This window comes from Orbicella franksi, chromosome 1 (genome assembly GCF_964199315.1).
Source record: "Orbicella franksi chromosome 1, jaOrbFran1.1, whole genome shotgun sequence".
NCBI classification, from domain to species: domain Eukaryota; kingdom Metazoa; phylum Cnidaria; class Anthozoa; order Scleractinia; family Merulinidae; genus Orbicella; species Orbicella franksi.
In genome coordinates, this window is record NC_138145.1 from 43,289,597 (window position 1) to 43,299,740 (window position 10,144).

General features: G+C 40.0%; 1 protein-coding gene across 1 annotated transcript; it reads left to right on the forward strand.

Annotated features, from left to right (window-relative positions):
• The first annotated feature begins 3,605 nt into the window (after positions 1-3,605).
• Positions 3,606-9,163, forward strand: LOC145481090 (uncharacterized). Its single transcript, XM_081459482.1, has 2 exons — positions 3,606-7,752; positions 9,006-9,163. The coding sequence occupies exon 1, from the start codon at positions 3,848-3,850 to the stop codon at positions 7,748-7,750; it is 3,903 nt and encodes a 1,300-aa protein (XP_081315608.1). The 5' UTR covers positions 3,606-3,847; the 3' UTR covers positions 7,751-7,752; positions 9,006-9,163.
• Positions 9,164-10,144: the final 981 nt, after the last annotated feature.

Consider the following 10,144-nt stretch of genomic DNA (forward strand, 5'->3'; position numbering starts at 1 on the left):
CGAAGCATTTTTGAGCGTATTTCAAGCTCAATTGACCCAATCACTCTGATCTGGGCATTATTGGAAAGATATTTTGCTCTTGCATAACTTGAGTATAAGTAATGCCAAATATGGTAAATGGTGATGGCGTCGGAAGTGAAACAAAGGACAATGCTCGTCAAGGCCGGTTTCGGCCGGCACAGGAGCCAAGATAACTAAAGTGTGCTCGCAGCACTGATTCGTTCTATTCACGATCGATAACACATTCAGTAAAGAACGAGGGGATCTAGACTTCTTTAGGTTATTTTCTTTATAATGGTAAGGTTTGATAAAGTCTGAACGGCAGGTAAAAAGCTTCTAGTCTGAGTAGAGCCAACGTGTCCCATCTTGCATAAAACGGTTAGCTAGGAGCCCATAGCAGGCTTACCTCCAGCATTAAGTTCGCCGGTACTCATTTATGGTGGAGCTTCGGCGACCCGAAGGGCCTGTTCCGTTAATATATGAACAATTAACATTTGATTGACGTTTGATTTCGTAAATACCTTTTGATTGACATTTAGCCGCGTAACCGATACGGTCAATTGACCTTTGAGCTTGGATAAGTTAGTTTTTGTCGCAGATATTTTCACTGTGAACACCTTCGTTGCTGACCTGTTTTGCTGACCCGTTTTCTGCTGTTTTCAAATCTGTTTATCTGTTTCCTGACCTGGACAAACCGCAAAACAATCTGATTGGACATCGTCAAAGAAGGAAGTTTAGTACTGTAACTCAGGCTTTAAAACAATGTAACTTAGGTTTGCGTTTATATTCCGATCGCCTGTTTGGTTTCTCAATGGAATTTTGTATTACCTCTTTAGATCGAATAATCTTGAATCCTGGAATAAATTATACGATTGGCGTAGCCCAGTTAGATTGTCTGCTTGGTTTTTTACGGAACCAGGGCCGTCAATTGGAGCACCATACTCATTTAGGAAAGAAAAGGAAACCTATGAGTTGATTTTGTCATGGTTATCATGGCTAGCGGTATTGCTCGTGGGCGCGTACGCAGGACGGCGACGGAGTCGCGCAACGTGCCGGCCATACTCCAAATAATAGGTTTACAGAGACATGCAGCCTTGGTTTACCGTGTACTTCTTTGATATTGGACATCCATGTTATGATCAATTGACACCTGTCAAAACAAGGTACCCACTGACCAGTATCACGTGACCATATCGCAGGCTTAGGTTTTCAGCTCATCGAGGTCGCAAGTTTTTTTAAAGTTGACCGCTGACCAAGTGCTGGTTTTCGATTGGAGCGCGGGCTCATCTCAGGTTAACTTGTTGAAAACAGGGCAGGATTATTCGGAAGCCGGTTAAGGCTAGCCCAGGATTGAAAGTTAACCAAATTATAACTTTTTTTTCATTTTTTTTTTTTTTAATTATTATTAATTATCTATTTTTTACAGCACGCATACTTACATTATTAATTACAAAAAACTACGTATAAAACTACAACAATACAGCTACTTACGCTAATTACAACTTGCTCTAATTACAATGCTTGACGAAACAACAGTATTATTTAAACCGCTTACGTTACACTACTTTTTAATCGCGGACAATTACTACAAACTTTTACTACGGTTACTAGAACTAGTGAAAACTGAAAAAAAAAAAAAAAAAAAAAAAATGACAAAAAAGCGACAATTAACAGTATATTTAGCTATATTTACAGTTTAACTTGCACCTTTGCTCTGCTAGTTTCTATTTCTATTTTTTTTTTAAGGATAGCCAAGAAAGCGTCTAAGAAATAATCTTCCTCATTTTTTGAAGCGGTGTAAATATAATATTTTGCAATTATTGTACAGAGGTTTAAACCGAGACACAGAGGCACGGTGTCTGTGATGTCGTAAAGTATTTGTGCTTCAGAGAGCGTGATTACAGTATTGTTTTTTCTGTACCACCAATCAGTAAACTCTGTCCAAAACAGCTGGACGTTGGGGCAAGTTACGAAGAGATGTGTAATTGTTTGCTTTTCAGCACATAAATGACAGCCGTCGTGCTCTTTAATACCGAATTTATGTAATGCAGCATTGGTGGGTAAAATATGGTGTACAATCTTGAACTGAAACATCGAGAGTTGAATATCTTTAGTGGCCTTGAAAGGCATCATGTACGTTTGATAAATTTGCTGGTCGTTCAAATTAGCTCTTTTCAGTCTTTTTTCGGCGGTGGCAGAAACGAACTTCTTTTCAACAAGGTAGTTAGTAGCAAGTTTGCAAGAGAGCTTCTCAAGGGGAATTCTATCCATGTTTGTAGGTTCCTTCGAATGCGGCTGTAATTTGCCTTTCAAAGTTTTAATCCAGTTAGATGGAATTGCTTGGCATAAACCGTAATAGGTTAGAAAGTTAGTTTTAAGGGCAAAGTGAGAGCAGAAATCTCGGTAAGATGTAAATGTGTCACCATTGAAGATATCTCTAATTTTTTCTACACCCGCTTCATGCCATTCTTTGTAGTACACTGAGTAGTTACCAATCCTGATGAATCTATTGTTCCAAAGAATTTCATCAAGTATTTCCTCTTCTGAGGACGGAGTAAACAAATTGATTGACTGCCAAGCCAACAAGGCTTTCTCGTAAAATTTGAGAGGAATTCTTACATTGAGATTTTTGAGATCAAAATTGCACTTAAGGAGAAATTTGCCACCACATTTTTCTAACATGGTAACAGGGATATGCGTCCAGCTCGCGGAAGGGTAACCGTTATCAAGTCTTCGGATCCAGGTCGCTTTGAGAGCGTTGTTTATTGCATCAAAATCAGGCATTCCAAGACCTCCTTTTGCTCTCGGTCCAATCATTGTGGTTTGCTTTATCTTTGGGGTTTTCTTGCGCCATACGAATTGGGATATAACTTTATTAACATTTTGAATGAAATTAGATGTAACAGGGAGGACAGCGGTGTTATAAATAAGTTTGGAAAGGGCTAGTGCTTTTAGGATGACAATACGGCCATGTAGAGTTAAGTTCCTAGGGTACCACAGGTTAAGTAGGGAAGTCATTGAAGACAATTTCTGTTCAAAGTTCTTTTGAAAGGCAGCGTCTTCATCATAGGAGAAGTGTATACCGAGCGCAAGTATGGGATCTTTTGGCCATGTTATGTCTAGAGGTTCCTCCAAGTTGTTTTTGTTTGCGCCCAGCCACATGCCCTCTGTTTTACTTTTGTTTACATCGAGACCTGAGCAGTTTTGAAAGGCATTGAGCAGTTGGAATAAATTTTGGGCAGATATACTATCGGAAACAAAAACAGTGGTATCGTCTGCGTATTGTGAAATTTTGAATTCTTTTCCGTAAATATTGATTCCTTGGATACCTGCATTAGACCTTATTGCGTTAGCAAGAATTTCGGCGCAGAGCACAAACAGGGAGCCAGAAAGTGGGCACCCTTGGCGAACACCTCTTTGTAGATTAAAGAAAGCGGAGGCGTAACCATTATTTGTTACACAGCTTGAACAGTCAGCGTAAAAGGTTCGAATCCACTGTTGTAACTGAGGGCCGAAATTTAAAGCCTCCAAGGTCTTAAAAAGGAAGTTCCAGTCAACGGTGTCGAAGGCTTTTTTAAAGTCAATAAAAATCGCCATGCCGGAAATGTTTTCTATACAAATGTTTTTTGCTGCTTTCTTTTGTGTATATAGGGATTATTAAAACTCAAAACAGAAGGCTAAACAATATACAGAAAACCTCAACGCAAAGTCACAAAACTCAAATCAAATTTCTATCTTTTCCTGGGTTAGCTTAATTTGGCTCTGGACAACCCGGCCCAGGAGCTACGCTTTTAGGCTGGCCTAAATCTATATATTACACGTAGGTGGAGAGAAATACCAAAGTATCATGTTATTTTACACTATAGAGCTTGAGTGGTATTTTCTTTTCACAGGGCTTATAGAGGAGGACGAAATGAACAATCTAGACTACGTTTTTCAAGTCATCTGTGTTGGCTTGGCTATTGCAACTTTCCTTCTCAACACCGGTCGGGGAGTAAAAGCTATAGAGGTCTGTAAAGAATGTTTGATTTTCGTAAATAATGTGATGCCGAAAAAAAAGGAGGAGCAGTTTGTTAAGTTAGTTAGCACTGCTATCTACAAAACAATCTTCATGGCATATTATCTTATCTTTGATTACACAAATGCCATAAAATACGGTAAGCAACTTCTTGACATTTACCTAGAGCGTGGAAAAATAGGCGAAGATGAAGGCATTCTATTATTAAAACTAGCCATGATCTATGAAAAACAATTTAAATATGTAGAGGCAGGAAAACTTTATGAGAAAGCGATCAATATAATGAGAGAAATTGGTGACAGGAGAGGGCAAGCAGTCGCTTACGGAAAATTAGGAGTTGTGTTTTCATCTCTTGGTGAATACGATAAAGCTATAGAATATCTTGAGAAAGCACTAGCGATCAAAATTCAAATTGGTGACAGAGCGGGAGAAGCAAGCTGTTACGGAAACTTAGGAACTGTGTTTCTATCTCGTGGTGAATATGACAAAGCTAAAGAGTATCTTGAGAAAGCACTAGCGATCAAAATCGAAATTGGTGACAGAGCAGGAGAGGCAAGCTGTTACGGAAACTTAGGAACCGTGTTTATATCTCTTAGAGAGTATCACAAAGCTATAGAATATATTGAGAAAGCACTTGCGATCAGAATTCAAATTGGTGACAGAAAAGGACAAGCATCAGATTTGGCTAACTTAGGAAATATTTTTCAATCTCGTGGTGAATATGACAAAGCTATAGAATATCTTGAGAGAGCACTTGCAACCAAGAAAGAAATTGGTGACAGAGCAGGAGAGGCAAGCTGTTACGGAAACTTAGGAACTGTGTTTATATCTCTTGGAGAGTATCACAAAGCTAAAGAATATACTGAGAAAGCACTTGCGATCAGAATTGAAATTGGTGACAAACAAGGAGAAGCGGCAGATTACGGGAACTTAGGGGCTAACTTTGAATCTCTTGGAGAGTATGACAAAGCTAAAGAGTATCTTGAGAAAGCACTTGCGGTCAGAATTCAAATTGGTGACAGAGCAGGAGAAGCAAGCTGTTACGGAAACTTAGGAACTGTGTTTCTATCTCGTGGTGAATATGACAAAGCTAAAGAGTATCTTGAGAAAGCACTAGCGATCCAAATTGAAATTGGTGACAGAGCAGGAGAAGCAAGCTGTTACGGAAACTTAGGAACTGTGTTTCTATCTCGTGGTGAATATGACAAAGCTAAAGAGTATCTTGAGAAAGCACTAGCGATCAAAATTGAAATTGGTGACAGAGCAGGAGAAGCAAGCTGTTACGGAAACTTAGGAACTGTGTTTCTACCTCGTGCTGAATATGACAAAGCTAAAGAGTATCTTGAGAAAGCACTAGCGATCAAAATTCAAATTGGTGACAGAGCAGGAGAAGCAAACTGTTACGGAAACTTAGGAACTGTGTTTCGATCTCGTGCTGAATATGACAAAGCTAAAGAGTATCTTGAGAAAGCACTAGCGATCCAAATTGAAATTGGTGACAGAGCAGGAGAAGCAAGCTGTTACGGAAACTTAGGAACCATGTTTACATCTCTTGGAGAGTATCACAAAGCTATAGAGTATATTGAGAAAGCACTAGCGATCCAAATTGAAATTGGTGACAGAGCAGGACAAGCATCAGATTTCGCGAACTTAGGAACTATTTTTCAATCTCGTGGTGAATATGACAAAGCTATAGAATATCTTGAGAGAGCACTTGCAACCAAGAAAGAAATTGGTGACAAAGAAGGAGAAGCAAGCTGTTACGGAAACTTAGGAACTGTGTTTCAACAGGCTCAGGAATATGACAGAGCTAAAGAATATAATGCCAAAGCACTTGCGATCAGGCGTGAAATTGGTGACAGAGAAGGAGAAGCAAGAGATTACATAAACTTCGGAACTAAGTTTCTATTTTGTGGTGAATATGAGAAAGCTAAAGAAAATCTTGACAAAGCACTTGCAATTACAGTTGAAATTGACGACAGAGCAGGAGAAGCAAGATGTTACGGAAACTTAGGATCTGTGTTTCAATCTCTGGGTGAATATGAAAAAGCTAAAGAATATTTTAAGAAAGGACTTGTGATAAGTAAAGAAATTGGTGACAGAAATGGAGAAGCAGCAGAATACTTCAACTTAGGATCATTGTTTAGTTCCATTGGTGAGCCCGTCGTTGCTGAAGGTTATCTCGAGAAGGCACTTTCAATTAATCAAGATATTGGACACCTAGACGAAGAGTTTGCATGCCTTTGTAAACTTGCAGTCGTGAAGATAGCCCAAGAAAAGATCCAGGAAGCATTTGACTATCTGGTCTTGAGCATGGAAAAAAGCGAAAGTTTGCGTGTTTTGCTAAGAGATAACGATCAATTTAAAATATCGCTCTCAGATATTCGCAGCTTTCCTTATCGGAATATTGCTGCCTTCCTTATTGTTGAGGACAAACCTGACAAAGCCCTTTATGCTGTGGAGCTGGCACGCGCTAGGGCCTTGGCAGAGCTGATGGCAAAACGGTACTCTGTTGAAAGGCAAATATCAGCTGATCCGCCAACTTGGGTTGGCATAGAGAATATTGTGAAACAAGAAAGCAACTGTTCTTGTCTGTATATCTCTAATTATGATAACGCAATGTTTTTGTGGATTATCAAAACAAGTGGAGTCATGCATTTTCGAACAATAACAGTAAATGAAAGCGATAACGCTGCCGGATCATCTGACAGCTTGGAAGAGTTTTTTGCTGAACGCTTCCGCAGCTTTGGTATTTTATCCGAAGAGGATTGCGAAGATCGATCTTTAAATGATATTGAGCCAAAACCAAATGTCTCTCATGAGGGGGAGCTCGCAACTTTGCGACAAGGAAGGGGTGAGGATGATCCCGAACTGAATCTAATCTTGTTCTACAATATGATCATCGCTCCTGTGGCCGACTTACTTGAGGGGTCCGAGATCATCATTGTTCCTAATCCCTGCTTGTGCCATGTTCCATTTCCAGCTTTACTTGATGACAGTGGAAAGTACTTATCAGACACGTTTAGGATTCGCATTGTTCCTTCCTTGACCACTCTCAAATGCATCCAGGACAGTCCTACTGACTATCACAGTCAGTGTGGCGTTCTGATAGTCGGTGATCCTGAGGTTGGTAGAGTGCGTTACAATAGTCGTCGTACAACTTTCAAACCATTGCCCTTTGCAAGAAAGGAGGCAGAGATGATTGGGCGACTGCTAGGTGTTCAGCCTTTGTTAGGAGAGAAAGCAACCAAGCAGGCGGTGCTTGAAATGCTACATTCAGCAGGTCTGATACATTTTGCCGCACATGGTGATGCCGAAAGGGGAGAAATTGTCCTCTCTCCCGGGCGGTCTACTAAGAAGTTTCCTACAGAAGAAGAGTACCTTTTGACAATGTCTGACATTTCAGAAGTTCAACTTCGAGCCAAACTTGTTGTACTTAGCTGTTGTCACAGTGGACGTGGGAAGATCAGAGCCGAGGGAGTTATCGGAATTTCTCGAGCGTTCTTAGGATCCGGTGCACGCTCAGTGTTAGTGGCACTGTGGGCTCTAGAGGACGAAGCAACAGAGCAGTTCATGAGTCGCTTTTACGAGCATCTTCTAGGTGGAGAGAGTGCCAGTGAATCTCTTCATGAGGCCATGAAATGGATGCGGAGTAACGGCTGGTCTGAAGTGAGGCAGTGGGCACCATTTATGTTAATTGGAGATAACGTGTCATTTAAATTTGGAAAATAAGGGTAAGTTTTCAGATAAGATAACAATAATTTTATCATTCTTGGGTTTTGAAGCCAGTATCCTTTAACTTGCATTTCATTAGAAGTAGCAAGATCCCGGCAAATCATGCCAATTCTGTTTGAAGATTGCTTCAACTATTTGAGAATGTCTTCTAATATGAACTAATTTAATTTGGAGGGCGTACAATGCACTGTCAGAAAAGTTCTTTGTAAATGAAAGGAGTTTTCACCATGTGATCAACTCTCGACTGGGTTAAGCTTCTGATGGTTGGATTTCAGCAGCCAGGCCTATGTATTTCAGTAAAAAAGGTTGGCCAATGATCGAAGACGACGTGGTACCTTTTCAAAGTCGGTTAAAAATGCAAAGATATGAACTTCATTCAAATTCTTTTTTAATCAATAGTTCATCAGTGTTTACACTAAAAATCATCTGTAATAGTGAAATATTCTTTTGGATTATGACCAAAATAAGAGTAACAAACTTAAGTCGGGCAATTTGCGTCCTATCCTTTAGTGCTGCCAGATTCAGAAACTGGGTTTTTGACGGTACAATTGACCAATCAGAGCGCGCGTAGTATCCCTGGTATTTTATAACAGCCATAGCAACCGCTGGCGTATATATTTCTCAGTGCTGTAAAATCACGTTAGTGGTTAATCCATGGCCAATGAGCACTCGTTTTAATCTCTCGGATCGCGCCAAGTAAGACCCAAACGTTGTTGGTGATATCTTTTGGACCAGAATTAGCTTAATACAACTAAGGAAGTAGCGTTCTTAATATTCTATGAAGGCTTACTTGAAGCTACTTTACCTGCGGGGGCGACGGGGGTGCTTGTCGTACCTTTTAGGGTTTAAAAAAAGGTTTCGGTACCTCGCTTGGTGGGAGCTTCCGCGGTACGTTATAGGGTTTTGAGCCAAAAAACAAATATGACCGGGTATAGTTGATTTTCAACTTTACGAGTAGAAGGTATTTGGAGCAATTGTCTTTAACGCTATTAAAAATTATGAAAGTGTCAGTTAATTTGTTGATTTAAAATTGGTACCTTTTAGTGGTGAAAAAAATTCAAGCCACGTCCACAAAATAGGATCTTGGCACCTCTTAGGGGCTCTTTTCAAAATTTCCCACAAGCACCCCCGTCCTTTTTACATAGGAGTCTCCGAGGGACTTTACCCTGTTTACATGAAGAAGGAAACCATTCAGGTGGCGAGTGAATCTATTGCTTACTCACAGTAACTGGTTATTTTCCTCTTCTTACAGAGACGTTGTGCATCAGCCTCGTACTTGGGTCTGACATTGAAATCCAAGATGGCCACCACGAGGTATTTTCCCCTCGGCTTGTGTCCTGAGCACGAACAAGTTTGAGTCAAAGCGACATTTTAATTTTTGAGTGGAATAACTCCGTGACAAGACTTCTTAATGCGATAGGCAAATAGTAACAAGTGATCAGTAACTAAGTAAGTAGTCAGTAATAAGTGATCAAGTCCTGATTTCCTCTTACATGACCATCAAATTTTAAACAAACAGGACAGGTGATGAAAAGAACGAAATTCATCAACTAGGAGATATTGTCTTGATGAACTCTTAAATTTTTCAGAGCTAACATCAACGGAAATGTATGGCAATAAGAAGGGAGAATCGACATTTTGAGCTTAGGACAGAACTGAAGATCACTGGCAAGAGGATTCAGCAAACTCAAGTTTTTCCATGAACTTTTTTGAAAACTTGGGTCGTTAAGATAAACTAAATGAACATGTGGCTGGTTTACATGGTAAAAAGTCGTCGCTGGTGGAACGGCTACCCCCATCCTCCTCGAACCAGCCTGTACTTAGCGTTTATATCAGAAGAGTTGTCCATTCTGACCGCAGCAGACATTGGCCACCTAGGGTTTGCTCATTCTCTTCACGTCTCTATATTTATCCCAGTTAGGGGTGGGTAGTGATATATTCTCCATGCCTTCAAAACAAGTTCTGTTTCACAAAGGGGCACCCTGCTGCCCAAGACTTTTCGTGTACTAAGTAAATGGTTCTCTGTTATTGATAAACCCACTTACCACACACAGCTTTGTTCCTTGTAAAACGGCCCAGTGTTTAAGTTTTACATGCCGTGTATTACACTGTGATAAAACACGACGGGCATTTGAGAACACGAGGGAAATGTAGAATACACGAGTCGCAGGGGAGTGTTTTCTACATTTCTCGAGTGTTCTCAAATGTCCGGTGTGTTATCACAGTGTAATACAAGGCTTAGGCTTCTTTATTTGCTTTATGATATAGATTTTACACGTCGCGAGTAGAAACAAAGAAAATGTTTTTCTCCATCTCTAACAAAAATGTTGACTAGAGGTAATAAGGCGAAAAACAATAAAACAGGCTTTCTCTCTTTATATTCTGATAAAA